This window comes from Eurosta solidaginis, chromosome 3 (genome assembly GCF_040869045.1).
Source record: "Eurosta solidaginis isolate ZX-2024a chromosome 3, ASM4086904v1, whole genome shotgun sequence".
NCBI classification, from domain to species: Eukaryota; Metazoa; Arthropoda; class Insecta; order Diptera; family Tephritidae; genus Eurosta; species Eurosta solidaginis.
This window is the reverse complement of record NC_090321.1, coordinates 163,589,152-163,602,812: the sequence shown is the minus strand read 5'-3', so window position 1 is coordinate 163,602,812 and position 13,661 is coordinate 163,589,152. Positions and strand designations below refer to the sequence as shown.

General features: G+C 38.7%; 1 protein-coding gene across 8 annotated transcripts in view; it reads right to left on the bottom strand.

Moving 5' to 3' along the window:
* Positions 1-13,661, bottom strand: part of LOC137244543 (zinc finger protein 558-like) — a 103,974-nt gene that overhangs the window by 69,694 nt on the left and 20,619 nt on the right. For 7 of the 8 annotated variants that reach the window (XM_067773644.1, XM_067773647.1, XM_067773648.1 and 4 more), the window contains exon 3: positions 13,246-13,554. In XM_067773644.1, coding sequence (XP_067629745.1) covers positions 13,246-13,554 — 309 coding nt within the window. The remainder of the gene's footprint in view (positions 1-13,245; positions 13,555-13,661) is intronic. The other variant, XM_067773651.1, reaches the window with a different exon arrangement.

The following is a 13,661-nucleotide window of genomic DNA, read 5'->3' as shown; positions in this document are numbered from 1 at the left end:
TGGTTTGGAATCATTTGTGAATAAGAGTGTGATTAATTTTTCCTTCATATTTAATTTTGACGTCTTTGACAACTACACCAACACAAGGTTGTAAACGGCAATGCCAGAAAAAGTTGTAAGACTAGACAACTCAACCGACATTTTTTTTGACAGGTTGAGTTGTAATCTGTAATACCAAATTGCGAAATTTCAACCCAACAAGAGTTGAGTTGTAAACGGTAATAGGGGCATAAATTCAAAAATGATTGCAAATTGTGATTAAAAAATTGTTCTCAGTTATTGATCATCAAAAGCAAACAAGTTTTATTATTCTCTATGTTCATTTTTATAAAATCTTAAAATTTATTCATCAAAGTTATTCGAAAATTATTTCAAAAAGTGATCGAAAAATGATTTTCAGTTTTTTGTCATTAAAAGTAATCTTATTTTATTATTTATTTTGTTCAACTGTATGAAAACTCAGTATTTATTCGCAAGGAGTAGTCAAATTGTATTGATATGAAGGAAAGTTCAAAAATGTATCATCCAAATGCTGTATGGGAGACAGCCTATAAAATGTTTGTGATTGTAGCAGCATAAGTGTGACAAGAAAGAATTTTAGTTTAGGTACATTCGTTTAAACAGCAATATATCGGCACTCTGATGTTTGGGAACGTACCTAGCCTTTTGTAGCAATATAGGAGTATTACATATATGTGAAGAATAAATGCATGATAATCGCATTCAAAAATTATTCAAAAATCTCAACCAAAACGATTGAAATATGTTCACGAATATGATCAGAAAATGACTGTGAAAAGCAGTCAAATATTACTACTATAAAACAATTAAAGCTCAATTTTACAACGATATCAAATATGAATAAAAAACGTTTCGAAATAGGAATCATAAATGATTATTCAAGAATAATCACATTTAGGGTACATTTTTCCCGACGATACGTTAATTTTCAAACCGAAAATGCTTTTAAATTTGAACGTTTTTAATCATCTTGAGGTATGACATTTAAATATTTGTTGATCAAAATTTTCAAAAAATGCTGGCTGGGTGTGTACATGTACATAAGGGTGACTGCTTGCTTTAATTTTTGTTCTATCTTTCGGGACACCCTCCTAAAATATGCTAATAGATTAGAAAATGGTTATTGCAAAGTTTCAGGCCAATCCGATAATGTTAAAAGGTGCCTCATTGAGGTCAAAGTTAGGAAAAACGGCGATTTTTCAGAAAAAATTTTAGTGTTTCGTCAGTAAAAGTGAAACCATTTATGCCAGGAACTTGACTCGTATACCATTGAATATTGTAATGTCCATAGACGTTTGCATGGAAATTAAAAATTAGGGATATCCACTATGACCTGATCTGATAAATGCCAAATACTGCTAAAAATAACCGTTTTATAAAAATATTAAAATCAATACAAATAAAATTACCTATCGAATGGTGTACGAGTCAAGTTCCTGGCATAAAAATGGTTTCACTTTTACTGACGAAACACAAAAATTTTTTTCTGAAAAATCGCCGTTTTTCCTAACTTTGACCTCAATGAGGCACGTGTTAACATTATCGGATTGGCCTGAAACTTTGTATGTATCATTTTCTAATCTATTGGCATATTTTATGGGGGTGCCCCGGCGGAAAATCTAAAATTGATTTCTTGTGGCCACCCTGTGTACATGTACATAAGTGTGGCTGCTTGCTTTGTTGTTGTTGTGCATTTATTTAGTAGCAGCATCGTGATGTATAAAACTGCTAATATTCGCCACAATATAGTCGAATTTTGCTAAAACTTCACATGTCCTACTTATTTTGCTATTTTTGTAAAATGGATTTTGTAAATGAACACATGTGAATTGGCCAAATAAAGTAAATTGTGGACATTTTATGTATGTCGGTACTATAGATATTAGAGTTTAAATCATTTCAATCCAAATACATCAAAGTACATAGGGCTATCGGTGATTCAGTTGGAGCTTCCAAATTCCGAATTTTTCGATAAAATTATACATTTCCATGGCATCGTCCTACAGCGATTCAGACTAATGCTATTGCTCTAAGTTACATTCCCCGTTTTCCTTCATCTGTACCACACAAAAAAAAAAAATGTTCTATTGGTAGAAACTCTTCAGAGGTTATTATTAGTCTGTAGGATTTCGGCGCTGGCCCCTTCAATGCAATGAATAGAGCTGCAACTTTATCTTCAGCATTCCAGTTGTTCACTGCTGCGGTCTTCTCAAACTGTAGCTTAAATACCTGAAAGGAACAGAGCCGTCAAAAGATGGAGTTTTTACCTTCGGCTTGTTCACTGGAACAGCTGGGCGATTTAGCTGTAACTGCTCCATACGACCTTTTAAATCATCGACTTCTGCCTCAAATTTAGCCTTTTTTGCATCCTGCGCTTCCAGTTTTGATGATACTCTTGCTTCATGTGCTTCTAACTGCGAAGACATTTGTGCCACCTGCAATGATAAGCGTTCCTCCTGTGCTTCCCACTTGGATGCCATGTCTTTTGGTCTTCCAGTTGAGATGACATTAGCGACGACATTTCTGAAATGCGTGCCTCCTGTGTTTCCATCTTGGATGTTATGCGTGTCTCCTGTGATTCCAGTTGGGATGCCATATATGTCTTCTGGGATTCCAGTTGAGATGCCACATTTCATAACTCCGGCATTTTTCTGTTGTGATTCCTTCAGTGCTTCCAAAATTGTGTCCCCCAGTCTGGCCTTTCCACTTCCACACGATGAGCTTTGTATGCGCGCTTACTCAAAAGTGAAGCTGTTTCCTGAGCCAGTGCATGGGATACCGTTTCAGCAAATGTTGGCTTTGTGTTTGCGTATGTAGCTCGCTTCGTTTCCAAGTCCCGTATGCCATTTATAAAGCTCTGGATTTTTACCATCTCGGTGTATTCCACGGGTGCCTCTGCATTTGCTAGATGGGCCAGCCTTTCGACATCCGACGCAAACTCCTACAAAGTCTCATTCGCTTTTTGGTATCGGTTTTGCAACTCAATTTGGTATATCTGTTTCCTATGCTCGCTTCCGTAACGTCTCTCGACAGCGTCCCTCAATGCTTCATGACTGTTGCGTTCGTACTCTGGAATAGTCTGTAAGATTTCAGCTGCAGTCCCTTTGAATGCCACGAACAGTGCAGCAACTTTATCTTCAGCATTCCAGTTGTTCACTGTCGCGGTCTTCTCAAACTGTAGCTTAAAGACCTGGAAAGGTACAGAACCGTCAAGAGATTGAGTTATTGCCTTCATATTACTCGCTGAAGCAGCCGGTCGATTAAGTTGCAACTCCTGTATACGACCCCTCAAAGCTTCTATCCCGGCATCAACTTTGTCCTCGAGCTGTACAATTTGTGTATTCTGTGCTTCCAGCTTTGATGTTACCTTGCTTCCTGTGCTTCCAACTGCGAAGACATTTGTGCCACCTACAATGATAAGCGCTCCTGTTGTTGTTATTGTTGTAGCAGTGCTTCGCCCCATCCAATAGGTGCGACCGATCACAAATTGTCATCAACGTCCTCTAACGGGAGTCCAGGGAAACTTGCAGTTTCAACAGGGGTGGACCATAATGAGAGGGGTGTTAGAGGCGTTGGTTCCACATTACAATTAAAGAGACACCAACCATCATGTGGGGACACATTGCAAGCGGGGCATACATTTTGTATGTCGGGGTTGAGCTAGAGTGACACGCGTTTCCCTGGGGAGTATGCGTTCCTCTTCCGCAAGTTTTGGGTACTGTCCTTTGAGTACTGGATTCACCGGCAATTCCTGGCATAAAGGTCCGACGCCTGTTTGTGGAGTTCGCTGAGGACCTGCTTGTGTTTTTTGGCTTCATACGGCTGAGTTCTCAGGTGCCGTATTTCCTCATAATGCTTACGGAGATGACTCCTAAAGCCCCTGGGCGGTGTTGGCTCACCAATCAGATGTCTGTTGGGATTTCCAGGTTTCTGGGTATTCAACAGGAACTGTTTGGTTAGCATCTCATTTCTCTCTCTGATGGGGTGTATTCTCGCCTCATTATGTAGATGGTGTTCTGGGGACATAAGAAGGCAGCCCGTGGCGATTCTGAGAGCAGTATTTTGGCAGGCCTGTAGCTTCTTCCAGTGGGTAGTTTTTAGGCTTGGCGACCATATGGGTGACGCGTAGCACCTAAACGGCTGGCCAATTGCTTTGTAAGTGGTAATGAGCGTTTCTTTATATTTACCCCAAGTACTGCCAGCAAGAGATTTGAGGATTTTATTACGGCTCTGGATTTTCGGTACAATTGCAGCTGCATGCTCACCAAAATGTAGATCCTGATCAAACGTCACACCCAAGGTTCTGGGGTGTAGGACAGTCGGTAGCGTAGTGCCATCGACGTGGATGTTCAAAATGGTCGACATTTGGGACGCCCATGTTATAAATAAAGTCGCGGAGGATTTAGTCGGTGATAATTCCAGGTTTCGCGAGGCGAAAAAACTGGAGAGATCAGGGAGGTAGCTGTTTATTCTGTTGCAAAGCTCATCGATCTGTGGGTCTGGGCCTGTGGCCATTATTGTGCAGTCATCGGCGTAGGAAACGATAGTAACTCCTTCTGGTGGCGAAGGTAGCTGTGATATGTAGAAGTTAAACAAAAGTGGGGATAGGACACCACCCTGTGGCGCCCCTTGTTTAATTCTTCTTGGTTTTGATGTTTCGTTTCTAAATTGCACCGATGCCTGCCGACCAGCCAGATAATTTGCGGTCCACCTTTTAAGACATGGGGGAAGGGTAGACCCTTCCAGGTCTTGCAGCAACGTGCCATGGTTGACCATATCATAAGCTTTTGATAGGTCTAGCGCAACGAGTACTGTTCTATGGTGGGGGTTTTGATTTAAACCGCAATTTATCTGGGTGCTAATGGCATTTAGCGCGGTGGTGGTGCTATGGAGTTTTCTAAAGCCATGCTGATGACAGGCTAGCTGCAAATTTGCTTTGAAGTAGGGGAGCAAAATAGCTTCAAGCGTCTTGGCTACTGGCGATAGGAGAGATATCGGGCGATATGACTCTCCTATGTTAGCTGGTTTCCCAGGCTTTAGTAGCGGGACCACCTTTACCATTTTCCGTTTTTCGGGAATGACAAAGGTGGAAAGAGACAGATTGAAGACATGTGCTAAATATTTGAAACCCTCTTTCCCTAGGCTTTTAAGCATAGGCATTGCTATGCCGTCTGGCCCCCTGCTTTGGATGGTTTAGCATGACCGATGGCGTCCTCAACCTCTTTGGCGGTGATGGTAATTGGAGATGCGCTGAATTTATGTTTATGTGCGCGTCTGTTGGCCCTCCGTCTATCTTTGTCCACCGTAGAATGCATTATATATTGTCGGCAGAAATCGCTCGCGCATTTTTTCGCATCCGACAGCACTTTGTCGCCAAAGGCGATGGAAATTTTGTCATTGTGCTTAGACGGATTCGATAGGGACTTTACGGTGGACCAAAGTTTACCTACACCGGCAGAGAGGTTACAACCGCTTAGGTGCTCCTCCCATTTCGCCCGCTTGTGTTCATCCACAAGCAATCTGATGCGTTGGTGCGAACTGTGACAGCTTCCTACCATACGTGTGGGGGCGTCTCCGTTTATTGTGCAGAACGTCGTTTCTTCTATTTGATCCATCAACATCTCACTCCTACTGTCTGCCTGCAAGTTTGAATGCCATAGATCGTGATGGGCATTGAAATCGCTTAAGATAATGCGATTATTGCCAGTGAGTAAGGCGCTGATATTAGGGTGGTATCCACTGAGGCAACAGGTGGCAGGAGGGATGTAGATGTTGATGATTTCTAGGTTTGCATCGCCTGACCGGACAGATAAGCCTTGACGTTCTAAGACGCTGTCCCTGCGGCCGATGTCGGGATCAAATATATGATATTGCACAGAGTGGTGTATGATAAACGCGAGACCGCCTCCATTTCCGCTCTCGCGATCTTTTCTGTGGAGAGTATACCCAGAACAGGTCTGCAGAGCAGATCTTGCTGTGAGTGTAGTCTCTTGAATCGCAGCAATGCGGATGTTGTGCCGCTTCATGAAATCGACTATCTCCGTGATCTTCCCAGTTAATCCATTACAGTTTAACTGCAGAATTCTGAAGTGCATAGGGGGAGACGTCGCCACTCTGGGAGTAAGTGGCGGGTGACTACGCCTGGGTTGAGGAAGGCCAGGACGCAACTGCTGTTGTGGCCCTGGGACTGGGCGTCCTTGGGCAAGCATTGGGGTGCCCGGTAGATTGGGGTTTGCGACCTGGCAACATGGCGCAATGAAACCCGTCGGGGGGTTGCCGTCGCGGAGACCAGAACATCTAGGAAAGTGGCACCGCCCAAGGCAGGAGCTGCATTGGGCGGAGGTCGCAAACATATATATTCTGTGCTGGCAAACGGTGCAAAAGGAAGTAGGGACTAAGAGTCTGTTTCCCCGACCTACACGATTGCTGTCGGAAAAGATGGGGAGAGAAGACGGGGGCAGGGGCTGATGCTCGGCTTTAGTGTAGTGTAGTGTGTAGTGTAAACAGCCAACAATTTTAATGCCAAATAAGTAAGCCAGTTAATATACTACCCTGTAACAAAAAGAATCTAAATTTTCCTCAACACAAAAGGGGCATTTTCTAATTGTTGCTGACAGAGCAATTTACACGATTTAATACAGGTGAGTGTATAACGCACGACTAAACCAAATTTGCATTCAGGCAAATTTGCTGACATTGCGTTTCCCACAGACGTCACAGCTCAACACAAATGTGTAGGTACATATTTGTGTCGAGTTATATGTAGGTATGTAAGTATGTATGCTTAAAGTAAATATGTATGTAAGAATATGTTTAGAATAATTTAGTATAAATAAGCTAACAATATTTGAATAAAGATGCATTCGCTCATTCGCACTTACACCTCACAAAACCGACTATTCTTTTTATATGGCGATCCTGCCTTTGATACTGCTGGCTGATTTGTCAGCCTAATTTCAATACTGGCAAGGATACGCCCTTTATATTGCGATCCTGCTTTGATTATACTGGCTGATTATTTAGCCTAATTCATTGGAAAGGATTATACTGGCTGATTACAGCCTGAGCCTTGTAAAAGAAGCGAAAAAGAGAAGGTATAGGACGTGTTTTTCCGAATCTAATTTTTATCGCGGCTAAATTTTTTGTCAATAAACTGGAAGAAGAAACAAAGGAACCACATTCGGAACAAACACAAATTTCGCTTTTGCAATGATGTTTTTGATGAATTAAATTTGGGCTCCAACTATGAAGATTACATGAAAATTGCGGCAGTTGAAAAACAAATATGCTACCATTAGATGCACTGGCGCCCACTTTAGTACCTTTCGAATTCCAACACACTTCAAATAAACACAAGTCTACAGCCAGCCAGAAATGTCCAACGATGATAAGGTGGTAAACAATTGGGAAGAAATTATTGAAGTCGGTCAGAGCATAAAAAGGGTGGAATAAACAACAGGACTGGCATTATGCTGCCGTATAATTATAATAAGTATAATAAGCTTAATTCTGAAGTCAGTTTGACAATTTAGACATTATTTTTAAGTAAGAAAATATTCGGGCAACCTAACGGCTGCCTATTGACAAGCAAAAATTTTATATTTTTGCTGTAAAATAAATATAAATTTTTTTACCCCTCTAAATTATGTGCAGAGGAGGACATAGAAAACCAAAGTCAATGAAAAAAAAAGAAAATAGCATAGGAATTAATTTTTAATAATTAAACAAGAAAAAATAAACTGTATTTAACTATTCATCATTTGAAAGAATTTTCAGAAAATTTTGTAAGAAAAATGAGAAATGTCCAAAATGTTAAATTAAACAAATTTTTCCTTAAAACAAACATTTTTAGAAATAAACCTTTTAAATAATAACTTTTATAATGCTAAGTAAATAAGAATAAAATAATAATAAAAGTAAAATGGAATGCTTAATATAATAAACGTAAAAACAAAAAAAAAAAATAAGCATAAATTAGCATTTTTCTACCCCCAAAGAAATAGAAATAAATTTTTATTTTCTCTTTAATTTTCTCTTTCAATCACATCATCTCTTTAAAATGTCTTCGTGGACAAAAATTAACCCCATAGCTGGTTACGAGGTAGGAAAAGGAAACTCTGACCCATCAGAGAATAGAATATTAAAATATGAACCACCAGCTGTACCAGAGCAAAAAATTAACCCAAACATTTCAGATGTTTGGCTAGCAGTTTTAACCTGCGTAATCGTGCTATTGATATAATATTCAAATTTAGCACCCTAAACCATCTAAACTCAACCCAATTTCGATAAGAACAGTAAACAATTACAAATGAATCACTGCAAAATGCCTCACTCAATAGAAGAATTTATTAAGACAGCTTCATTAGCACTGTCTAAGTTCAAGAATTTGCTAATTCACAGTAGTAGTTTCCATAAAAGTTAATCAAAATAACATCTATGAAGGCTGTCAAGGTAGAAGATTTATACCACAAACAAATAAATAATAACTTTTCGCAACATAATGCTTGAATAAAAACCTTACGTAAGTGGAAATATGCAAAATACCTAAAGTTACCACAAGATCGGAAACTAAAAAACCAGCCAGAAAAGAAAATAAAAAGTCACAAAGAGAACCTTATTATAAATATAGCGCTTAATAAATAAATAAATTTGCAATTAGACATGTCACGCTCGTTTTCATCCAAAAGGATAGAAAATTTGTAGCATAATACAAGCAACCGGATTGTTGAGGAAGTTATTGACTTAGGACAATATTCAACCAGGCTGAAAAATGCCGGCAATCTAGGACTTGTAAGAGAAAAAGAGAGGAGACAAATTGGTCAAAAATAATGAATACTCGAGTAAGCACATTTAAAAATAAAATAGGTACCCAAGTTCTCAAAGATCTAATATTTTCATTAACCCCAGAAGTTATGCATGTGACAAATGTCGACAAAAACTATTCTTTTTAATCTTTGTATAGCAGCCGTATGAGTTGGTGGCGCCTTTGGGCGCGAGCAGCAGCGGGTACTTGTTGTGGCTTGCTGAGCAGCGGGGCCGCTGGAAGGTAGTGGGGGCACTAAGGCGTAGACTACGGGACCCGCTTGGGAGGGGACAGCAAGGAGCCAAAAACGATTTATAAAAGTTACGAGGACGTCGGGTTTTGGGATCTAGCCCAGAGCAGCCTGTCCGGTGCAACCATCCCTTGCACGTGACACACTGACAAGAGTGTGACCGTCCTAAAAGGATTCTTTTCCGGCAGACGCAGCAAAACCATTTCTCAGGACCGGGGTCAAGAGTAGGACACGGATTAGATTCGATACCTTCCCGGAGCAAGAGAATATGGAGCAGTGCCGCTGCAAGGATCTGCTGGGAGGATGACAATTTGTGGGAGGGACGCAACAAATTAAATGGGGTTACACTGAAATGACAGTCCTTGGTCGGTAAAAATCCCGAGTCGCTCCGGTACATAGAACCGACTGCCTGGGGAAGTGATAAGCGCTCCTCTTGCGCTTCCATCTTTGATGTTATGCGTGTCTCCTGGAATTCCATCTTGGATGTAATCTGTGTCGACATTTCTGAAATACGCGTTTCTTGTGCTTTAATCTTCGATTTTATGAGTGTCTCCTGCGATTCCAGTTGTGATACCATTGTCGATGTTTGTGCAGGTATTGCAGCCAATATCAGTTTCAAGTCTGTGTTCGTCACTGTCTGAGGTGTTTCGTTTTTCCTTCCATTTTTGTTGTCGTCTCGTCGCTATCAGGATGAAAGACGTACTCTTCAACATTCATTCCTTCCAATTCCATAGCTTCCCTTATTCTTGCTTGTAGCTCGGATTTATTGCCAGTAATATTCAATCCACGGACTTCCAACTACTTTTTCAGTTGCTGAATTTTCAATTACTCAACTTGGCCATGTCCTTGTTGTCGTCTGGAATTTATTCAACAATTCCTCTTCTGACACCAATTGTAACGAATTCTGGGGATTTCTGATAATTATGCACCTTCTGCTAAAGTTCGAATCATTAAACTGTCGAATAAATAACTCCAATATTCAGTATTTCAAACTGGTCTTATTTAGATAACTTTGGGAGTACTTCACAATTATACGTCACTTCACAACTGATAGCGTGCTTAAATTAAACTGGTTACTGATTCCTCAGATTCTTATCAGATACACAGCTGATAGGCAACAGATTTTTTTTTCGATCGCTCATTAAAAAATGTCAAATCATCATATGACTGTATTAGCAAATCTTGTTAAGACCAGGAAGGTATTAAAAGAAAAACTTAAAAGAATGAAATTGGGAGAATTGGATAGAATCAACTTGTTGAAGGAGACATTTAAGCCCATTTCAAAACCATTAAATGAATTAGTTGATAATTTGAAACACTCTAGCAATAAAAATAATGTTACTAATTATAATGGTGATGATGACGATGATGATGATGAAATTTGGCGGGTTGATAATTTTAAAAACTCTAGTAATAAAAACAATGTTACTAATTATAATGGTGATGATGATGATTATTTGGCAGGCGGACAGTGTAAAAGAAAGTAAAGACATGTAAATTGATACATTGCCAAAATTATGTGAATGATAATGATCTTGATAGTAAAACAAACATTTATTCGAACGACACATATTTAGAACATTCTACAGATAGTTCTCGGAAAGAAAATGTTGAGAGGCAAGCGATGAAGAAACGAAAGAAGCGAAAGCCTATTGATATTATTGATGAGCAATGTTTTTATAAAAAACAAAAACCAGATAATTTTGTTAGCGTGAGACGAAAAATAAATTTTATGAATGACGGTGAAAGGCCAGCTTCGCATATTCCAAGAAAACCTCATGATGATGAATACAGTACAATGTAATGAAAACTAAATCAAATATTGATAAAAAACCTGAAAAGCGAAAATCTGGTGATGTCATTAATGAGCAATGTTTTGATAAAACCCAAAGATTAGATAATGTTATTGGCGTTAAAGAAAAAATAAATTATATGAATAATTGCAAACGACCAGCTTCGCATATTCTCAGTAAACTAAATGATGAGCAATTACTAAACAAGGCTGTAGAAATTCAAAATCAAGCTGAAACTTTAAATGATAATACTTCTCTAACTGAACATGATATTTTGAGAAGAATCGAAGAAGATCCTAATATGCGGGAAAGACATAAACCTAAACCATAACTAAATGAAGATTATAAACGGGTTAAGCTTACTCACCCCCCCCCCCCCCCCCCCCCCCCCAAGTACACAATATAAATTTCCTTAAAGATATTAAAATGCTTGATACATTGTATGGTCTGAATAGAGATTCAAATGGACAATGGCGATTTGGATTCAAACCATTAAAAATTAGTTCTAAAAATGTTTTACAGATTGGTAGAGATAAATGGAAAATGACACAAGGTCTGTTCGAATTAATATTTCATAGAAAACCACAACATTATAAAAAGGATGATTTGCACACTCATTGGCAGATTTTTTTAGATACAAATGCTCACAAGCGTAACTATAACCCAGATAGTCAAATTAAGGGAACAAAATCGTATAAATATCTACATATTATCAGGAAATTATTCAGCTATGATCCACACTCGTTCATAAGGGGTAGAGGTTTACTGAAATCAATTGATTGCCGTAAAAATATTTATCAATATTGGGATAATCCGAATGAGTTGGTGGATAGATTGAGATTGCTTATATCTTCAACAAGTGCTTGTCATAACAACCATCAAAACGAGATTATATCAATTATTGAAGAGTTGCGAGAAGCAAAGATTATTAAGTAATATGGATATAAATAAATTTGGGCATTCCTCATTTGGGTAATAGTAGGTCGAAAACGAAAACAATTCTAGACCGAAATAAAAACCTTAATTTAAACAAGACAACCTGAGCTGCTTTTATACTCTCGGTTTTCTCGTTCACCCATTTCTACTACGGTCGCGAAAATGTGTTCGAGAACAGTTACATCTAATGCTTGGTTACCAGTTATATACATGTATATTTGTAGTTTATGCTTTTCTACTAGCCATATGCGTGTGTATGTGTGAGTATCAACTTCTGTTCTTATCTGATGACTACATATGTGTCTGTGAGATATTCTTCCTTGCCTTCTGTGGATGTGTGTAAATGATGATTGATGTGTTCATGTACACAAGTGTAGGGCTGCTTACATTCAACACGGCCTCTACAGACTACAACCACAATAAAGCAAAGCTTGACGAAAGCATTGGCTTCTTGATGAGATTGAAAGCGGCAGCCACCAATATAAATTACAGCAAACAGTAGAACGGCTTTTGTGATTGATTGTCGTGCTGCTCTGTCGCGCCGAAAATAACGACACTCATAAGAGCATGTGTAAAAATAATAGCTGTGTTTTTTTCACATCTATTTACGTTTACACTTAAACTTTATATGGACTGCTAAGCGACAAACTTTAAATACTCAGATGTAACTGAAATATGTGTCTATGTTTCACCCTCTGCACTAATTCTATGTATTCTATGCGCGTCCACTATTTATCACAACTTATTCAGCTATATGTTATACACAGAAATACTGTGCTGTAGCTAGTTATTTAACCACTGCCGCTAGATGGGTCTCCTAAGCATCATCTAAGCGAGGATAGGCGTTTTTTTCGCGCGCAAACGGAACGTATATGCGTGTAAAAAAAAACACGGCTAATAAGGCTTGCTTTAATGTTTTTGTTGTTGTGATTATTTACTAACATAGTGCATAGCATAGTGATGCTAATATTCGCCACAATATGTTTCTGGCAGTAATAAAACATGCTACATTACTCCGGAAGTTTGTTTTTTTTTTTTTGGCTTATGCTCCGGCTCTGAACATAAACAGAGCATAGAGCAGAGGCGTAGTATAAAAAGTGATAGCATTTCTTATACTCTGCTTCGAGCTACAAAAAATTATAAATCTTTCACACAATAGTTTTGCACCAAAACGACAAATATTCTAAGAAAAATCTTATGCACTTGCCTAAAAATTGATTTATCTATAACTCGTGCCGGTATATCGCACAGCAAGTAGTTATCCAGCATATATAAATATTTGGTATTTTTGGAAGGGAAAATAATAAATTATAAAATTCTTTACTGTATTTTTGACCGATATCTAATAATACGCCCGCAAAAGGTCATATTTGAAACATCTTGAATACCACTACATTAAGGTGATCAAATATTCTGTTAGTGCCACGTTATTTTCTTACCCTCCAGATTTTCCCTCCAATGGTTGCTGCTTTAACTTAGTCTCTTCTTCCTTTAAAGCTCTCATATTTCGTTCACGAGTCTCCGGATCTTCGTTTTTATGAGACGTTAAGTGTAATCGCAACTCCGATGCTAAAGGAAAAGCCAAGGGACAAAACTTGCATCTATTAACATTTACGCCCAGATGTATACGTAAATGCCTATGTAGGTCACCTTTTTGCACAAAATTCCTTTCGCAGTACTTGCACTTGTATGGTCTTTCACCGGTATGAATGCGCATATGGACGGGAACATGTGAGGCGTAAGCAAAGCTATTTTAAAGACAGAATGAAAAGTTATAAACCGACGTTATGACGATGATTTTAATACTACATTTACACTAGCTCCAAATACGTACCTCCAAATGAGTTGAGGTTAC